At 42.2% G+C, this 20,242-nt stretch overlaps 1 protein-coding gene and 1 long non-coding RNA gene across 2 annotated transcripts; one reads left to right on the top strand and one right to left on the bottom strand.

Moving 5' to 3' along the window:
* The first annotated feature begins 300 nt into the window (after nucleotides 1–300).
* Nucleotides 301–8,982, top strand: LOC131192883 (uncharacterized). The gene is made up of 3 exons (XR_009153808.1): nucleotides 301–552; nucleotides 7,506–7,606; nucleotides 8,447–8,982. It is a non-coding gene; the product is annotated as an uncharacterized LOC131192883 (long non-coding RNA).
* Nucleotides 7,626–18,636, bottom strand: LOC131192881 (transmembrane protease serine 12-like). The gene is made up of 5 exons (XM_058172430.1): nucleotides 18,476–18,636; nucleotides 16,001–16,202; nucleotides 12,926–13,197; nucleotides 11,614–11,756; nucleotides 7,626–8,567 (listed from the first exon to the last, which is right to left on the bottom strand). Exons 1-5 carry the CDS (start codon nucleotides 18,561–18,563, stop codon nucleotides 8,331–8,333), a joined length of 942 nt encoding a protein of 313 aa, XP_058028413.1. The 5' UTR covers nucleotides 18,564–18,636; the 3' UTR covers nucleotides 7,626–8,330.
* Between the last annotated feature and the right edge of the window lie 1,606 nt (nucleotides 18,637–20,242).

The following is a 20,242-nucleotide window of genomic DNA, read 5'->3' as shown; positions in this document are numbered from 1 at the left end:
CGATCCTAGTATGAATATCTGTATTCTCACTGATTTCTTTTTCAGCCATATGTCTCACAGACTCGGATCATCAAAAGCATCTCCCACAATTCTTCCCAGTTTTTCATGTTCTTATACAAGTAGAGAAAAATTTTTGAATTATAAAAATTCCAGTCCATATATCTCTTTACTTCTGGAAGAGTCCAATTTCAATGTGGTGTTTTTTTTTAAAAAAACTCTTTCACTTTAAATCTTTATCAATCCCACTTCTCTTTTTTCTCTGCTACCATCTCGCTCCAGCTATAAAAACAAAGTTCCTTCCAATTTGTCCCACACTGATCTAAATGATTTTTTCTTTCCTCCAGCAGATGTCTTTCCAGTTCACAATTACTTCTGCAACAAAATCCATCATGATGGACGTCTGCCTCAATAATGGTCCGGCTGAAGCCCATTAGCTGCCATTAAGTATAGACAACTCTGAGTCACACTAGCGGTCTGCTTCATGTTAAGAGGATTTCTATATTATGAAGGAAAAGGAAGCCTGACAGATACCTTTATGCATACATAAGAAAGGTAAACAAATAAATGTATTTATAGCCTAGATTTATATTTGCTCTTTAATTCAGGAACTTGAGGCATACGGTAGTCCTCCCTCTTGCCATTTTCCTTACCACAGTCCTGCACAGCAACCTTTGGTTGGGCTGAGGGGAAACAATGGCCCCAAACTCACCCACTGAGCTTCTGTGGCTCAGGGTAAACTAGAACCTGGGTCTCCGGGTGACAGTCTGATACCTTAACCACAACATCACACTCTCATTCCCTCTTCCGGGCAGCTGAATACACCCTTTAACTCAACCCCACCTTGATTTTGTTTGCTATAATATGGGGCAGAAAGAAGCAGGTTTTCTATCCTACAACAATAAAGAGCATTCATAGAGTTTATTACAGATGAAAATGCATGCTTTAATATATCAATGAGCAAATTAAAATGATAGACTTTATTGTTAAGTAATATTTTTTTCAGAAATAATGAGATTGCAAAATAATTCAATGTGTTTAAAAACAATATGATATATTTATGGCACATTAAAAAGCACGTTTGTTGCTTCATACAATTAGTTTGGAAATGTTCCACACCACAAGCAAAAAAAGAACCTGCTGAATGCTCACAGTGTTGCTTTTGCTAAGTTGTCTCCCCACCCAGAACATGCACTTAGGCAAATTAGTATAAACTCCTAGAAATTTTAATCTGCCACAGCCAATACCATAGCTGGTGTTTCCTACTGTAATGTATCTTTAAATGTTTTGGCGGGAAACAAGCACGTTGCTGATTGGTTGAAGCCGCCGGCTAAACTGTATTTAAGGAGAGGTTTTTCCCCAGCCCGGTTGCTGGGTTCACCATATATTAAAGAGCTGTTGTCACTACCCTGGTCTCCTGCCTCGTTACTGCCCAGACTTAACACTGGCGACGAGGATGGGATCCCGAGGCTAAAAGCACCAGGAAAGAGCTGAACGCACTACGAGGACCGAACCCAGCAAAAATTCAGGGCGGAACGCAGCGATGGCCAGCTACACACCGCCTGCGCCATTTGACCCATCCAAGGAGAAATGGGGGACATACATGACCCGTTTCGAGAGTTTCCTCGAGGCGAATGAACTGCAAGGAGTTCCAGACAACCGAAAAAGGGCGTATTTTCTGAGCCACTGCGGTCCCGAGGTCATCGACATCGCGGAAGCCCTGGCAGAGCCAACGCCGGTACAATCGGTATCGTGGCAAACTCTGCAGAATCTATTGAAGAACCATTTCGCGCCAACACCGTCCAAATATGTACGGCGTTTTGAATTTGGAGAGCGCAGACAGCAAGAGGGAGAATCCATCAGCGATTACATGGCCGCCCTGAGGAAAGCCTCCAAGGATTGTGGGTACCGAGATTTGGATGAGGAACTGTTGGAGCAACTCATCCGTGGGGTCAGAGACATTCGTTTGCGGAGGCGGCTGCTATCAAAAAGCAATCTAACGCTGGCAAACGCTCTGGACGAAGCCAGAGCTCATGAGATGTCCACCCAAGCGGCGGAAACCCTACAAAAGCCGCTCACGCCAACGGCGAGCGCGAAATCAACTCCGGTCCACTACGAAGAAGTCCAGACCGAATCAGACGGCGAGGATGAGGAAGGAGTTTTTCACACCGGGAGACCGAGAAAAGAAGACCGGGATGAATGCGGAAGTTGCGGAGGGCAACACCAGCGTCATCAATGCAAGTTCAAGGACGCTACATGTCGACGGTGCGAGAAGAAGGGGCACCTGGCTCAAGTCTGTCGAGCACCCCAACCTTCCCGCCGAAAATTCAAACCAACCAATCAGAGCGCGGGATCGGCAAGGCGACCCGTGATTGGTCAAAACAAAAAGGGCGCGAAGTCAAATCGAACGACCGTAATAGTGGGTCGTGCAGCAACCCGCGTGGAGAAGAAAATCTTCACAAAACCGAAAATCGAAGGAGTGCCGTGCCGACTGGAGGTGGACACAGGGTCAGCGATCACAATCATGTCCTGGGACACTTTTGCGAAAGCTTTGCCGAAAATCGCCAAACGCAAACTGCAAACACAGCGGCTAAAAGTTCAAGACTACCAAGGGAATCGCATCCCTGTTCGAGGGACAACGTCCGTCCGCGTCGAGTACGGACCACACAAGAAGACCCTACCCATCACGATAGTCGAAGGGACCCTGCCCAGTTTGTTGGGACTAGACTGGTTTCGAGCATTGGGCATGGGAGTGACTGGCATCTACAGAAATGACTTTAACCTAAAGGACACACTCACGGACGAATTCGAAGATGTTTTCAAGGACTGCCTGGGCAAGTACAAGGGGACCCCTATTTCTTTCAATTTAGACCCCCAGGTAGCCCCCATACGGTTAAAAGCAAGGAGGGTCCCTTTTGCCCTTAAACCCAAGATTGACAGGGAGCTAGACAAACTAATCAGTCAGGGGATACTAGTGCCAGTCGATCATGCAAAGTGGGAGACGCCAATCGTCACCCCAGTGAAACCAGATGGGTCAGTTAGAATCTGCGCTGACTACAAGGCAACTTTAAACAAAGCCTTGCAAAAAAGCGCTTATCCGGTCCCCGTGGTGCAACACTTGCTGCACTCGCTGGGGCAAGGGCACGTTTTTGCCAAATTAGATTTGGCCCAAGCCTATCAACAACTGCCTGTAGACGCCAACACAGCCGAAGCCCAGACAATTGTGACTCACAGAGGTGCTTTCAAGTGTACCCGGTTACAGTTTGGGGTGAGTGTGGCACCTGGTCTATTTCAAAATTTAATGGAGCGACTTCTGCAAGGGCTCCCGGGGGTAGTCCCCTATTTTGATGATGTATTGGTATCAGCCGAAAATTTAGAAGAATTGGGGGAGCGTTTGAGAAAAGTTTTGGGCATTTTCCGGTCAGCCGCTCCAAAGGTTAAAGTGAACAAATGCCAAATAGGGGTAGAATCAGAGAGTTCTTGGGCTACAGAATAGACAAGGAAGGAATCCACCCACTGAGAGCAAGGTCAAGGCAATAAGAAAGGCTCCAGCGCCCAAAACAAAACAGAGCTACAGGCATTCCTGGGTCTAGTGAACTTTACGCGGTCTTTTTGAAAAATAAGGCAACCGTTGCCGAGCCGCTACATAAGTTACTGGGAAAGAATACTGTTTGGTCTTGGGGAAAGACGGAAGCTAGGGCTTTCGAGGCAGTAAAAAACCTACTCTCGAGCGATAGCTTACTGATCCAGTATCATAGCACAATGCCATTGGTATTAGTTTGCGATGCTTCCCCTTACGGGGTGGGTGCTGTGCTCAGCCACAGGCTTCCAAATGGCACAGAAGCCCCAATAGCCTTCTACTCCAGAACAATGTCCTCGACAGAGAGGAACTATAGTCAGTTGGATAAGGAAGCTCTAGCTATAGTGTCAGGAGTAAAAAAGTTTCACGAATACGTTTTTGGTAGAGACTTTGAAATTGTTACAGACCACAGACCACTGTTAGGGTTACTGGCTGGCGACCGCCCAACGCCTGTGGCACTCTCGCCCCGATTGACCCAATGGACTATCTTTTTAGCCGCCTACTCCTATAAACTGCGGCATCGGCCAGGAAAGGAGCTGGGGCATGCGGACGCGTTAAGCAGATGCCCACTGCCAGGGGCGATCGAGGACCCCACTCCAGGGACGCCCATACTGTTAATTGACTCTCTGGACTCTGGCCCAGTCACGTCTAAGGAGGTGGCTCGGGCGACATACCGGGACATTATTTTGAGAACTGTACTTGGTTGGGTACAAAGAGGGTGGCCCGCTGCGCCGGGCGAGCGTTTTAAAGAGTTTGTAAAGAAACGTGGGGAACTTTCGGCTCAAGGGGGGTGCCTGCTATGGGGGTATCGAGTGGTGATCCCAGAGAAATTGAGGAAAAGGGTGTTGGATCTCCTCCACGAGGGTCACCCAGGGATCGTGAGGATGAAGGGTCTAGCGAGAAGCTATGTGTGGTGGCCTTTAATGGACTCGGAAATTGCTGAGAGGGTAGGGAAATGCCAGGCCTGCCAGGAGTCCAGACCGCTACCCCCAACGGCCCCGGTTCGGGAATGGGAGAGACCCCAAGGGCCCTGGTCTAGAATCCACATTGACTTTGCCGGCCCCTTCCACGGCCAAACCTTTCTGGTAGTAGTCGATGCCTACTCCAAATGGCTGGAAATCATTCTCATGAGATCCATGACAGCCGAGGCCGTGATCTCAGTCCTACGGCACCTATTCGTAACCCATGGGTTGCCCGACACGTTAGTATCCGATAACGGCCCGCAATTCACGGCAACCCAGTTTGAGGAGTACTTGGCAGAAGAGGGCATCCGGCATGCCCTCTCGGCGCCTTTCCACCCTGCGACGAATGGCCTTGCAGAACGCTTCGTACGGAGCGCAAAAGAGGCATTGTCCAGACTCAAGCCAGGCGACTGGCAAACAAAAATCGATGCCTTCCTGGCCGTCCAACACAGAACCCCCTGTGTCACAACCGGCAGAAGCCCAGCAGAATTATTAATGGGCCGAAAGCTCAGGTGCCCACTAAACCGTTTAAATCCAAACTATACACCAGAGGGTTACAAGGGGGGACTCGAAAAAACAAGAGGGATGGACATAGGCGACCGAGTGTGGGCACACAACTATGGTGAAGGCCCGACCTGGGTAGCAGGGAAAATCCTAAACATAACAGGTCCAAAATCATACTTGGTGGAAATAAAGGACGGCCGAGTATGGAGGCGCCACATAGACCAAATAAGAAAACGCATAGCCGAACAATCCGAATTAGACGAAACAGGCCCTGACTATACAATGTTTGAATCCACAGCTGACTCAAACCCGGGGCAATCGCAGGACTTATCTGAGTTCCAGGAGGTCCAGCGACGCCAACAGGTTCCATTAGAAAACAGCAGGGACGACTCGGCAAATAATCCAGGGCCGGATGGCCTAGAGGAGGAGCTGAGAGGAACAAACAGCCCCTCCGGTCAGCTCGACCCACTCCCAGGGAATGAATTGTGCAGGTCCGAAAGAGTCAGGAGACGCCCAGTCTATTTGCGTGATTACGTTGAAAAATAATATGTAAATATCATGTAAATATGGGTAAAGTGTTTTCTGGGAGGGAAGGAGTGTAATGTATCTTTAAATGTTTTGGCGGGAAACAAGCACGTTGCTGATTGGTTGAAGCCGCCGGCTAAACTGTATTTAAGGAGAGGTTTTTCCCCAGCCCGGTTGCTGGGTTCACCATATATTAAAGAGCTGTTGTCACTACCCTGGTCTCCTGCCTCGTTACTGCCCAGACTTAACACCTACAATGTACCGTATATACTCGAATATAAGCCGATCCGAGTATAAGCCGAGGTCCCCAATTTTACCCCAAAAACTGGGGTAAACTGGGGACTCGAGTATAAGCCGAGGGTGGGAAATGAGGCACCTACCGGTTGAAACCCTCCTCCTCAGCTGAGAAGGCTGGCGGCTCCCCCGCCCCGCCCTCTCACTGCACCGGCAGGGCTTCAGTCCGGTAAAATGTGAAAAAAAGAAAAAAAAAACCTCGAGTATAAGCCGTATATACTCGAGTATAAGCCGAGGGGCTTAAAAAAAAAAAACTCGAGTATAAGCCGTATAGACCCGAGTATAAGCCGAGGGGACGTTTTTCAGCACAAAAAATGTGCTGAAAAACTCGGCTTATACTCGAGTATATACGGTAATATTTGGAATCTGATAAAAAGCATTTATGCACCACTATCTCCCTGAAAAATGAAAAAGAACAATGAGTAGTGACTCATATTATTTATAAGCATGCATGCATAAAGTCTATCTCTCCTCTTATTTAGTTTTCTAGTGAATATACAGCAGCCAAATATCTTCAGTGACATTCAGGATTCTGATAGTATAAGCCCAATATGGCAAACTCAGAACAAAGAATTAGGTCTTCCTCATGGCCACATTAATGTGCATTCCTCCTGTCCTTGAGTAAATACGAAACTGCTGTCCCCATGGTAGAGCCCAATGTAGGCTGAGAACAGTTTGCTTTTCTTACAGATTTAATTTGCAAGAAGTAGTCACATTGAAGAAAAGACATTACGTTGTTTTCATTATATCATTATATCTTCTAATGGGTAGCTTTTAATTCGGAAATCCATGTTTGAACAATATTCTGTAACACAGGAATTTTCATACACACATACACAGAAAGTTGATCATGCATCCCCCTCCCTTCTCAATCTTAGGCACTATCCTTCATGGCCTTTCCTCTTTTGGAGAATCAGAAATCCCAGCTATTTCACTGGGCTCTTCAGCTCTATCTATGGAGACTATGGATTATCTGGTACTATACATGTACATTTTATTGTTCTTCATGTAAGGAAATTTCTCCTTCCAGACTGGATCCCTCTTTAACAAACACCCACCTTTCTTCTTGCCCTGTCCTCAGATGCTTTGGAGAGTATTGACTCCCTCCTCCCTGTGACTATCTTTCAAGTATAGGAAGATAGCTATCATGTCATCACTAATGCTTCTCTTCCTTAGGCTAGATTTACCCAGTTCCCTTAAATATTCATCATACAGTTTAGCCTTTCATCTTTGTTGCTCTTCTCTGCACACTTTCTAGTGTCTCAACATCTTTTTTCTATCGTGGTAACCAAAACTGTATTCCTAGTGCTATCACTTCTTATGATCTTGATGCTGCCCTTCTTCTGTTGATGCAGCCTGGGATTGCATTGGCTTTTTTGGCAGCTGCAGCACACTGCTGGCTCAGAGTTAAGTGATGACTCACTAGGATACCAAGATATTTCTTACAGTTATTGTTGTTGAGCCAGGATCCACCTATCCTATAGCTGTGCATTTAGTTTTACCTGCCTAGGTGCAGAACCTTTTTTTCTCCCCACGGAATTGCATCTCATTGGCTAGGAGCCAATGCTTGAGTTTGTCAAGATCTTTCTGAATCATGAGTCTATCTTCCAAGGTGTTGCCAATTCTCCCCACTTCTCCTCCAGCTTGGTGTTATCTGCAAATGTTATGAGTTCCACTTCTAACCCTCATCAAAGATCATTTATGAAGATGTTGCAGAGCATTGGACTCAAGACAGAATTTTGAGGTACCCTACTGCATGCTTCCCTCCATGTAGATGTAATACCATACACTGAGTGTGTTTGGTTAGCCAACTGCAAATCCATTTGGTGGTGGTACTGTCTATCCCACATTTTTCTGTCGTACCAAGATGAAGGCTGTGGTTTATTTTGCCAAATGCCTTATTGAAGTCCAAGTAAACTATATCCACAGCATTTCTCTGATCCACTAATTTAGTCACTTTACTATGTTATATATGTCTCTGTTTTTACTTCTAAGGTGTAATCAATTGAAAGAGAATGGCTATTCTGTATTTTCTTCTGCAATTTCACACATTTGTAAAATAACATTTATTTTTGAAATGCTGTAAAAAGTATAGAAAGGTTAGGAGTATGTGTAAAACAGGACTCTGAATTCATTAAGTAAATATAGAGTCTTTAAATAAATAAATAAATAAATAAATAAAATTAATAGTGTGATAGCTTTTGTATATTTTATAGCTCATAAGTGGTACATAACTGGTGCTTATATTTAAAATATAGATTAAGTAAATGTTAAATTCTAAGTATGTGTGCATAAGTAGCAGATTAGAATACTAAGATTAGAATACTGAATTTATTAAATTGAATTACCACTTAAATCAATTAGTTCCATTACTGAGAATTTTCTGAAAAATGTTATGTTTGCAATGGAAAGGAAAAAAAAACTTAAAATATAATCAGCTGTTACTCTATTTCAATAAAATTCGAATTTTATGCAATATGGAAAGTTATCCATCCAGCAGTTCCCACAATTAGGACAAGCTGAAGGCTTACAATATTTGTTTTGTTAGATAAATATGAATGTATCCATTTTTTGTAACTTGCAGCACGTACATAGAGTCCTGGAAATTTTGGTCTGCCACAGCCAACACCAGAACTGGTGATTCCTATTAAATAATATTTGTTTGCATCTGGGAAATAGCACACCAGAGGACCACCACTGTCTCCCTACAATATGAAAAATAAAGATAAGACAAGTTAAGTGTTGCTTTATTGCTATGTTGAAGATTCGGCATATAATCCTATTTGTCTGAGTTATACTTGCCATGACATATGAAATGAAAATATTGATCATTTGGAAATCTGAATATCCTGAAGGGGAAATATTTGCTTTTGTTGGACCACAAGATTTAAAATTAAATTACTTTAAATATACATACATTGATATTTTGATTGGGTAAATTGCAGATTATTTATTGATAAAATGCATTTCATTTATAAGATCAAGGCAGAATACATAGCAGTCTCTCCTATTTTTCCCATGACAGCCTTCTGAAGTAGATTTTACAAATACTGAGTAGAATAAAATGGCCCAGTGAGTTTCCATGGTTGAAGGCAATCTGGAACTTGGGTCTCCCTAGTGTCAGCCCAACATCTTAGTGACTACACTGCACCAAAATTGCACTATAAACTCAGCATGTTAGGGGCTTATTTATTTATTTATTTATTTATTTATTTATTTATTTATTTATTGTTTAAATTTCTATACCGCCCTTCTCCCAAAGGACTCAGGGCGGTTTGCAGCCAAAGATAAAACAATTGATACAAAAATTAAAACCAGTTTAAAAAGAGAAAAATTAAGGTTGGCTGAACACTATAAAACCCATAAAAACCCCATTTAAAAACCATTAGGCCAGTCCTGCGCGATGGAACAGAAATGTTTTCAGCTCGCGTCGAAATGTCCGGAGATCAGGGAGTTGGCAGATACCTGGTGGTAGCTTGTTCCAGAGAGTTGGTGCCCTCACAGAGAAGGCCCTCCCCCTGGGTGTCGCCAGTCGACATTGTCTGGCCGACGGTACCCTGAGGAGACCTTCCCTATGGGAGCGCACTGGTCGATGCGAGGTCGCTGATAGCAGCAGGCAGTCCCATAGCGAATTCCTATGCCATGGAGCGCTTAAAGGTGGTAACCAACACCTTGAATTGCACCCGAAAGACCACTGGAAGCCAGTGCAGCCTGCGCAGGAGAGTGTTATATGGGAGCAACGAGTCGCTCCCTCTGTCACCCGTGCGGCCGCATTCTGAACCAGTTGGAGCCCTCGGGTGCTCTTCAAGGGGAGCCCCGTGTAGAGAGCATTGCAGTAGTCCAGATGGGAGGTGACAAGGGCGTGAGTGACTGTGCATAAGGAATACCGGTCTAAGAAGGGACGCAACTGGCGTATCAGGCGAACCTGATAAAAAGCTCCTCTGACGACAGCCGTCATATGTTCTTCCAACGACAGCCGTGCATCCAGAAGGACGCCCAGATTGCGGACCCTCTCTGTGGGGGCCAATGACTCGTCCCCCACAGTCAGCGATGGCATCAGCTGATTATGCCGGCATCCACAGCCACTCGGTCTTGGCGGGGTTGAGTCGGAGCCTGTTTTTCCCCATCCAGCCCCGCACAGCCTCCAGACACCGGGACATCACTTCGACGGCTTCGCTGGGGTGGTTAGGGGTGGAAATGTACAGCTGTGTATCATCAGCGTACAGATGACACCGCATCCCAAAACCATGGATGATCTCAACCAGCAGCTTCATATAGATGTTGAACAGGAGAGGCGAGAGAACTGACCCCTGAGGGACCCCACACAAGAGGCGCATCGCGGTCGATCTCTGCCCCCCTGCCAACACCGTCTGCGACTGGTAAGAGAGGAAGGAGGAGAATCACTGAAAAACGGTGCTCCCCACTCCTAACGCCTCCAGCCGATGCAGCAAGATACCATGGTCGATGGTATCAAAAGCCGCTGAGAGATATAATAGACCAGGGCAGAGGAACAACCCCTGTCCCGGGCCCTCCAGAGATCATCCACCAACGCGACCAAAGCTGTCTCTGTGCTGTACCCAGGCCGGAAACCGGACTGGAACGGGTCCAGATAGACAGTTTCATCCAGGTCCTGAGGGAGCTGATGCGCTACCACACTCTCAACAACCTTCACCACAAAATGAAGGTTGGAGACCGGACGGTAGTTCGATAAAACAGCTGGATCCAGGGAGGGCTTCTTGAGGAGGGGTCTCACCACAGCCTCTTTCAAGGCTGTAGGGAAGACCCTCCATCAGAGAAGCGTTAACAATTCCCTGAAGCCAGCCTCGTGTAACCTCCTGTGTGGCCAGTACCAACCAAGAGGGACATGGGTCCAATAAACATGTGGTTGCATTCAGCCTCCTCAGTATCCTGTCCATGTCCTCGGGAGCCACAGTGTCAAACTTCTCCCAGATGGCAGCCTCAAGATCCACCTCCGTCATCCCGTCTGAAACTACCTAATCTGTGTCCAGCCCATCCCGAATCTGAGCTTATCTACCATCGAGCATTTTTGTACACAGGTATTGAGAATCACTCTGTATTTCTAAGTGATCTATTCTGAAAAGAGATAAAGAAATCTGAATCAGAAAAAAATCTGCTATTATTACCATTATTTATTAATTTTCTATGCGACTCATCTCTCCTATAAGATGACTGGGTGGCTTACAAATTATAAAACAAAGTAATTAAAATATTAAAACCACATATTAAGATTTTAAAAACTATTGAAACCTGAACTAGGAGACGGACAGGATCTCCTACTGCTATGCCACAGCCACTGCTAAAACTTTCACTGAAAGACTGTGAAAAAAATGATTTATTTTTCTTTATATTCATATTCATATGCATAAATTAAAAATATGTCTCACAAATTTCTATAAGAAATTTAGTTTTCCTGTAACATCTTTTTGCTTTCAGGAATTATTATTTTTAATGAGTTGGTTGACTGGTTTTTCTCTTTGTGGGCATAACAGTCACTTTTGTAAGTATCTAATGATTTTAGAAAAAGCAAACTATCCTTTGAATTTTACTATAAACATTCAAATAACCATTTTATGATATATACTGTCATCAACTATTTTTTTCCTTCCCAAACTGATTGTATTCCTATTATTTTGGCATACTTCTATGCTTCTACTTATTAAAAACTGATCAAGCAAAAGCGGTAGAAAGTAGTTTCACAATATTTTTATAATGAAATAATTAACAATTTACCTGGCAACTATCAACATGTCCACTTTCAGAGCCAGCACAAATCATTTTCAGGGATACTGTGCCTCCATACCAATCGTAGCTATTACAGATTTGCAATGGAATAATGTCAACCTGAGCTTCTTGTAATATGTGTTGACCTTTACCTGTAATGAAAGCATAAAATAAAGCTGGGAGTATGTTTGAGTAATGTAGGGATAGGGTAGATGAATCTGGTAGGGAAAACTGATGGAACTTTGAAGGTTTTGGGACTATAAGTCAAATTTCCTGCCCCATATACTTTATACTGTATATACAGTCTTTGCAAATTTTATATAACAAATCCATATTATTTGTTTGACTGCTATATTGTCAATCTATTCATTTTCATCTTTTCATTACTGTAACTCTGAGTGACAGTATTAAGGTCAAATATCACTATGGAGAATTTTAAAATTCATGTTATCTGCAGTAAGCTATCATCTCACAAAGCATTACACATCACGCTTAGCCATAAAAAATTGAATATTTTTTTTGTTTTAGGTCAGAATATTGCATTTAGAATGAGTTTGCTTTCAATTTTCATTGATCATTTAGTGGTATTTCCATCAATCCTGGGTACTGTAAGTAATATCTAATAGTAATGGACTAGCCTGCATCATATGCTATTGGCAATATACCAGTAGCAAGGTAGGCAGGCCAGTGGCATGGCTAAGAGTAACATGATGATGAAAAAATGCTGAGAATCATAATGCAACAACATCTGGAGGGCTTATCACTGCCTTGAGAAATTGTAAATTCTGGCCCTCCAGATGTTATAGTACTGATTCTCAGCATCTCTTACCTCACCAAGGCAGTGAAAACTGTCACTTAACAACATATCGAAGCCCACAGGTTTTACACCTTTAAAATTTGTCCATTTGTCCATTTGTTGAAATAAACTGTTGAAATAAACTGTCTGTTCTGTCCTGTCCAGGTTTTGTCAATAATGCATGCAAGAACAAGAGAAGAAAATTCCAGTACCATTACATCCAGACAAAATTGGATTTATCTGATAATAACATCACTTCTATAATGTTTCTGAAAAGGATTATTTTTAAAACTTCAATATCCAGAAAAAAAGAAAATTTAAAAATTAATACATTGTGTTATTTATGCATACATATCTAGAAAGTTTGGTAAAAAGGTGATTAAAAAGGTACTATCACTATGGCTGGTAACTTTTTAATGAGTACATTTACTAACAACTGTAATTTTATTTAATTTGTGAATAAGATTGCAGCTTAAAATCACTAAAATCTTGATCTTAATATTAAAGTAATAAGAACAGATTTACCTTCTTCCTTTGTGCTTCCCCACCCAGTTATATAACATGGATTCTTAGATTTATCACTCAAAAAGTGAGCAGAGTCAGGTAAGCAGATAGGCTGGACATAATCATTGTACTTCACAAATTGCATCAGTCTGAACAAGGCAACATCATTTTCAAAAGTTCCAAATTCATAACCAGAGTGGATAATGATATCTTTGATATGATATTCTTTAGAAAAAGGCCAATGTATGTAAAGATGATGCAAACCAACTACAGCCTTCCATTTGTCTGGTTTCCTAGGGGGAAAAAATCAAAGTCCATAAGAGTCAATAGATACTATAGAATTGTTACATCAGAGATACTGATAACAGAGTCAAAATAATTGAGTAATTTCACTTCAAGAATGTTCAGATTGGAATTCTGAAATCAAAGCCAATCTTTGCCAAAAGCAATTTTCATATTTACTGTATGTCGTTAAAACGAAGGCAGTTGTCTTGTAAATTCTGTTCAAAATTAAGCAAGGAATTCCTATTAGAAAATGGAAGTCTGCATAGAGTGAGGACTAATGCAAAGAACTACAGAAATAATTTTTGCTGCTAGTAAGAAGTTTCAGAATTAATACTCATCTAAGTATGTTATTGGCAATACTTGAGCTTGTAAGAGCCCAGGAAAGATAGTTCTATAGAATTTTAATACCAGTATTGAGCAAGAAGCACAAAGTACCAAATCCAGTTTCTATTTCTTGAAGCTAGATGCTTTGCCCTACCCCATTTTTTTTCACCTTGACTTCTTCCATTCTTTAGTCAAATTGTCTGGATTTTGGCTCTCTTGCAGTCCTTGATCCTGTACTTATTTTGATTATTTTGCTACCACTGTCATTCTTGTCCCCAATTGCTTTGGTCTTTCTAGGTTCCTACTTCCTAGATATTTTTCCCTACTTTCCTAACTCTTGACTCTTCTTTCTTCCAGTGACTTTTATCACTGCTTATCACTGTCTTCCACATCTGGACACTGATTTACAAAAATGCAAAGAGAGACATATACTGGCCCCTGAGGATGCAAAAGCTGCACACAAGTAGTCTATATTTCTTCCACTTGCATTTCCTGAAGATAGCTTATTTTGTGAGCTGTAGGATTTGTTCTGAACTGAAAATGGCAGATGAGTGCAACCTGTGAAATCTCACAGGGCAATTAATAGTACCATTCCCTATCCTGATTTGACAGTTCAAAAGATAATGGATTCATAAACAGCTGAAACTTATCATAATTCCCCCTCATCCCAAACCTAGATGTTGAATGCTTTCAGGCTTGGAAAAGACATGCAACTCAACAATAAAATGTATTTTAGCTGCAACAAGAAACCCTGGACAATGTCTCTTTCTGGAATTTACAAAGTTAGCTGATAAAAGTTTTGAAGATTTCTCTTGAATGCCAGAGACTGATGCAAAACAGTAAGCAACTGGACTTGATTAATAAACTTTTATTATTAATTGCCATTATCCTGGCATTTGTGCTATGTATTTTTTTGGTACTTGACCTACAAACACTGAAGCCTACAATAGATGCTTTTTAAGGTTTTTTTTACACTTATTAAACTCAATCTGTAGGTTAAGGTATCAGAATATCTCCCGCCCTTATAAGCAAAAGGTATGTGGAAGAAGGAAATAGTATAGGAAAGAGATTCATAAACAAATAACTGGCACATTAGTGTTACGTATGACAGCACTCTCGGAGTTAAACCAGCCCTTTCCTTTAGGTACTTCCCACGAGCATAATGCCGCACACTCTGTAATGTAATTATATGTATCACACAATTTGATCTCTTTCTGTAATACATGAACAGATTTCTCCTTTTTTCATTTTTCCTCTCACTTTATTTCCATCCAGCTTGGCTATTCTTCCCCTTACAGATTCCGTATTGGGATTGCAAAAATCCAGACTACCATATGGCAGCTTCGACTTGGTGGTTCTCATGTCTTGCAGAGGAGAAATGGTAGCCCTCCCTATCCTTGCCCAATGAAACATCTCAGTTTCTTTTTTTGCCATTTCATATGGAAGGACAGAGGGAAATGTGTGTCTGTCTGTCTATGTGTGTCTCGGGGGAGGGGGATTACTTGTGCAGGGAGAAAATGGTTGGTATAGTTAGATATAATTTTTAAAGTCGGAAGAAATGACTTATTTTACAGGAATTAATTAAACTGTTTGGTTGCCCCGGTTCCTATTTTCCCCTTTCAAATATGACAGATATATATATACATACATACATACATACATACATACATACATACATACATACATACATACATACATATATATACACACACATCCATACATACATACACACACACACATACATACATATATACATACACAGTATATGTACACATGTGTATCAATTAATGGGAACAGAAAGTCTCCTGTTTTCCTTTTCCCAAAACATTCCTTCTTTCTTTGGAGGATGAATTCCTCAATCAGTCTGTTGCCACATAACCTTGTAAATCCAGGTTTCAAAGTGTATCTGTGTGTATATACCAGTGGTGAAATCCAAATTTTTTAATACTAGTTCTGTGGGCGTGGCTTGGTGGGCATGTTGTGGCTTGGTGGGCATGGCAGGGGAAGGATACTGCAAAATCCCCATTCCCTCCCCACTCCTGGGGGAAGGATATTGCAAAATCTCCATTCCCACCCCACTCTGGGGCCAGCCAGAGGTGGTATTTGCCGGTTCTCCGAACTACTCAAAATTTCCGCTACCAGTTGTGCAGAACCAGTTAGAACCTGCTGGATTTCACCCTTGGTATATACACATCTGCACCAGAACCGTGGTGGCATAGTGCTTAGAATGCTGAATTACAGGCTAACCCTGTTGACTGCCAGCAGTTTGATCGTGATCACCTCAAGGATGACTCAGTCTTCCATCCTTCCGAGGTCAGTAAAATGAGGATCCAGATTGTTGGGGACAACTTTCTGACTCTGTAAACCACTTAGAGAGGGCTGCAAAGCACCTATATAGCAGTATCTAAGTCTAAGTGCTACTGCTATTTCTATGTACACATGCACCAAAAATGGACAGAAAACCATTTAGAACTGAAAGATACATACGGATATTCATGAATGCAATGTGCTGCAGTCAGCACTGAATTGTTACTGATTAAAACTCCTGCACATATATGACGATATACTCTGTCACTGTAATGAATTTGAAGACTGATTTGCCATGGCCATGCCCCAGGTTCAGCATCATGTCCACCTACAATCCGGGAGGCCATTGTGAACTCATCCACTGCAGGCCTTGTTCCACATTCTAGAAATCAAAATAGTTTAATGGTGAGAAATGAAATTAAAACAATATATTAAAACTAGCTCCTGAGAACTAGAAATTACAGGAAGTCCTCGATTTAAAACCACAATTCTCTTGTCTGTAACAAAACAATGGGGAATAATAGGATACTTATTACGGTTGTTTGTGTGAGACTCCTTCACCAACTTCTCCTTGTACTTAACAACTTCCCATTTGGCATGTCTACTGCCGTAGCTGATTGATTAAACAAAGCAGAATCTCTGTTTTACCTGCCTGTGATTTGACTTAGAAGGATACACTGGCAGAATACTTGTCATTTTCACTCACTTTTTAAAAAAATAGAAATTCACCAATTCATTATCTTGGGGCAGTGATACACCAATCCTTGCTCAGCACTTCTTTTTTTGCCCTAACCATTGGTTGTTTGTGTGGTTAGGAGCCAACGAGCCAGTGCTTCTGCTTGTTGAAGATATAGAAATTGCCCAAACAGTGGAGACCTGGTTCACAAACCATAGTGGACTCATTCATACCACCACATTCTACTTCTTGTATGCAGATACCCTGGATTTGGCTATACAGGGTGTGATTAGTGTGATTAGGCAGGGGATACGATAGCAGCTCCCTATATCCTCCAAGAGAACTGCTGTCATGGAGTCGAATAAAAGCACAGCAGTGAAAGTGCAGAATTGGGCTCATGTCAACCCAGGTTGGCTTGGCTTAGGTTTTCCTGCTCTACTTTCAAAGTGGAGCAGGAAACAGGCTATTATCCAGGCTATTATCTCCTCCTCCCCGGGATAGGAGCCAAGTCCAGGTTAGGCAATTAGCTCCTCAACCCTTCCCTTCTCTTCTGGGCAAGATGAAACAGTGGTTTAAGAACGACCTAAGATAACATTGTGTCTATGTATGGTGAAACTGTTCTTCTAGGTCTAGTTCTGAATTTGTTTCAACTTGCCAAGAGAGAAATAGCTGGAAATTCCAGGCTCTGGGCTCACATTTTATTTATTTATTTATTTATTTATTTATTTATTTATTTATTTATTTATTTATTTATTTATTTATTTATTTATTTATTTATTTATTTATTTATTTATTTTGTCAAACACAACAATATATATAAGTATAAGCATGAAATAACCATACAAATTGAATACAACCAAAGGGAACATTAGGACAGGAACGGTAGGCACGCTGGTGCTCTTATGCACGCCCCTTACAGACCTCTTTGGAATGGGGTGAGGTCAGCAGTAGATAGTCTTTGGTTAAAGGGCTCTGGTGGCTCAACAGACTAATGCAGTCTGTTATTAACACAGCTGCTTGCAATTACTGCAAGTTCAAGTCCCACCAGGCCCAAGGTTGACTCAGCCTTCCATCCTTTATAAGGTAGGTAAAATGAGGACCCAGATTGTTGGGGGCAATAAGTTGACTTTGTATATAATATACAAATGGATGAAGACTATTGCTTGACATAGTGTAAGCCGCCCTGAATCTTCGGAGAAGGGCGGGATATAAAGTCAAATTTAAAAAAAAAAAGCTTTGGGGATTTTGAGAAGAGACCACAGAGTCAGGTAGTGCATTCCAGGCATTAACAACTCTGTTACTGAAGTCATATTTTCTACAATCAAGATTGGAGCTTAAATCTATTGTGTGCTCGTGTATTGTTGCGGTTGAAGCTGAAGTAGTCTTTGACAGGAAGGACATTGTAGCAGATGATTTTATGAGTTATACTCAGGTCATGCCAAAGGCTGCGTAGTTCTAAATTTTCTAAACCCGGGATTAAAAGGAGATTCTGGTGATTGGTGAGTTTTGGCCAACGGGCACATCTGAACCCAACCTTCTGCATATGGTGGTGTTTGGGGAAGAACGTTGGAGAAGAGAATGCTTCTGGAGGAGTTTCTGGTGGAAAGACGTTAGTAGCCAAAAGAGAGGAAGAGGAGATAGGAATCTGATGCTTGTCAACAGGAGATTGCAGAAATCTCAGCAGGAGGAGCAGAGTTCTCTCCTTAAGGAGGTTTCAAGGTGGGGCGTGGGGGGGGGCCTGAACGTCCTTCCACCACCCGGGATCAGCATGAATTAGGGCTGCAGGGAGCAGCTTCCCTGATAACAGGCTTTCTGCCACTCGGTCTTTTGAGAGCAAGCTCATTCAAAGGCCACTGCCTTACGGAGCAACGAACAGGTTAAGTTAAATGAAATGAAATGAAATGAAGAATAGAGCTGGAAGGGACCTTAGAGGTCTTCTAGTCCAACCCCCTGCTGAAGCAAGGCAGCCGCGCTCTCACCGTCTGTGAGGGAGGCGGGGGGCAGGAGCTCCAGCAGCAGAAACAGCGGCCACAAAGAAAGGATGGACGAACGAAAGCTCCGGATCATCTTCGATTCAGGAAGCAAATGGCGGCCGGGCTTCTGGACGGCTTCTGTTGCGATTGTCCATCTCGGGTGCCCGCGCGGCTCGAGGGGCGAGTTTCACGTGGCGCGAGCGCTTCGCCGTTTCAGCACGCGAAAACGTGTTTTCCTTTTCTTCTTCTTCTTCTTCTTCTTCTTCTTCTTCTTCTTCTTCTTCTTCTTCTTCTTCTTCTTCTTCTTCTTCTTCTTCTTCTTCTTCTTCTTCTTCTTCTTCTTCATCATCATCATTTCTCTCTTCCTCTCTCTCTCTCTCTCTCTCTTTCTTTCTTATAATAGCTGGGGCTTGCTCACCGTATCTCCCTTGGTCACACACTGCTTCGATTTTAGAAATCTCATTTCAAGATATGTATGCTTTGTTGTTTGTGTGTGTGTGTGTGTGTGTATGTATGTATATATATATGTATATGTATATATATATGTATATGTATATATATATAAAGTTTTTACAAAAAAAGCTTCCCCCTTTTCCCCTCCTCCCTCTACCACCCTCCCCTCCCTTAAAAACCCTCCCCCCCACTTCCCGGAACAAACACAAGGTATAGTTAAAAATAAAACAAGCATGTACTAAACATTTTCCCTCCTAACTCAGTTATACTCCTGCATTTCTCATCAAATCCTAACCTCCCCCAATGCAATCAAAAATAATACATCCTAATCATTCGAAGGCAGTCTGATATCTCTTAGTCTGATATCTGTTTTGAATATAGTCAATCCATTTTTTCCATTCCTTTAAGTATCTTTCTTGCGTATTGTCTTTCAAAAAGGCTGAGATTTTTGCCATCTCAGCCAAATTGGCAACTTTCAATATCCATTCTTCTATTGTAGGTAATTCTTTTTTCTTCCAATATTTGTTAGTATATTTTAAATGGTCTGGAGAGTCAATAAAATTACTGACTTTAATGATGCCAAAAATCCTCAGACTCGATTCGAAAGCAACCATCAGTAACGACGCAAATGACGAAAAGTGGCAGATGCGAGAGTTTATTACGCTCGGAGCCTTGGAACGCGCGGACGGGGATTGGTGGGATATCGCCTTCAAAACATTGGGAGGAAACCACGTTCTCTATCCAGGCAGGGCAATTCCCTGTCTTTGCAACTAAGCATTATTTTCTTCCAAGTTCTGTTAGAGAAAAACGCACTTGTACTCGTTGGCAGTTAACTAGCTATCGGCACAAGCAACTGGAAATGCCTTAAGGTTGTTCTATCATATTTCGATTTTCTATACATTCAGAAAACTCAGTAGGGGTCCCTTCTCCTATTTGCTATTATAAATGGACAGAAAACGTCATTGGTGGGTGGGCCAAAGATGGATTCTAAGGTTAGGTTTATTTTAATCTAGCCAGGTGAAGGCAAGTTTCTAAATGTAATTTACATTTTTTTTCTTTATGGACACTGAGAGCCTATGCACCAAGACAAATTTCTTGTGTGTCCAATCACACTTGGCCAATAAAAAAAATTCTATTCTATTCTATTCTATTCTATTCTATTCTATTCTATTCTATTCTATTCTATTCTATTCTATTCTGCAAAAGTAAACAGAACAGAGTGTACTAGGAATTTAAACAGAATCTGATCTTTTTCACCCATCTTTAAATAGAGAAAAGAGTAAAAGATCAGTGAAAGCAAACACTGATTACCTTGATACC

This window comes from Ahaetulla prasina, chromosome 2, assembly GCF_028640845.1.
Source record: "Ahaetulla prasina isolate Xishuangbanna chromosome 2, ASM2864084v1, whole genome shotgun sequence".
Classification (NCBI taxonomy): Eukaryota; Metazoa; Chordata; class Lepidosauria; order Squamata; family Colubridae; genus Ahaetulla; species Ahaetulla prasina.
Note: the sequence above shows the minus strand (reverse complement) of the source record. Positions and strands in the feature narration are given on the sequence as shown.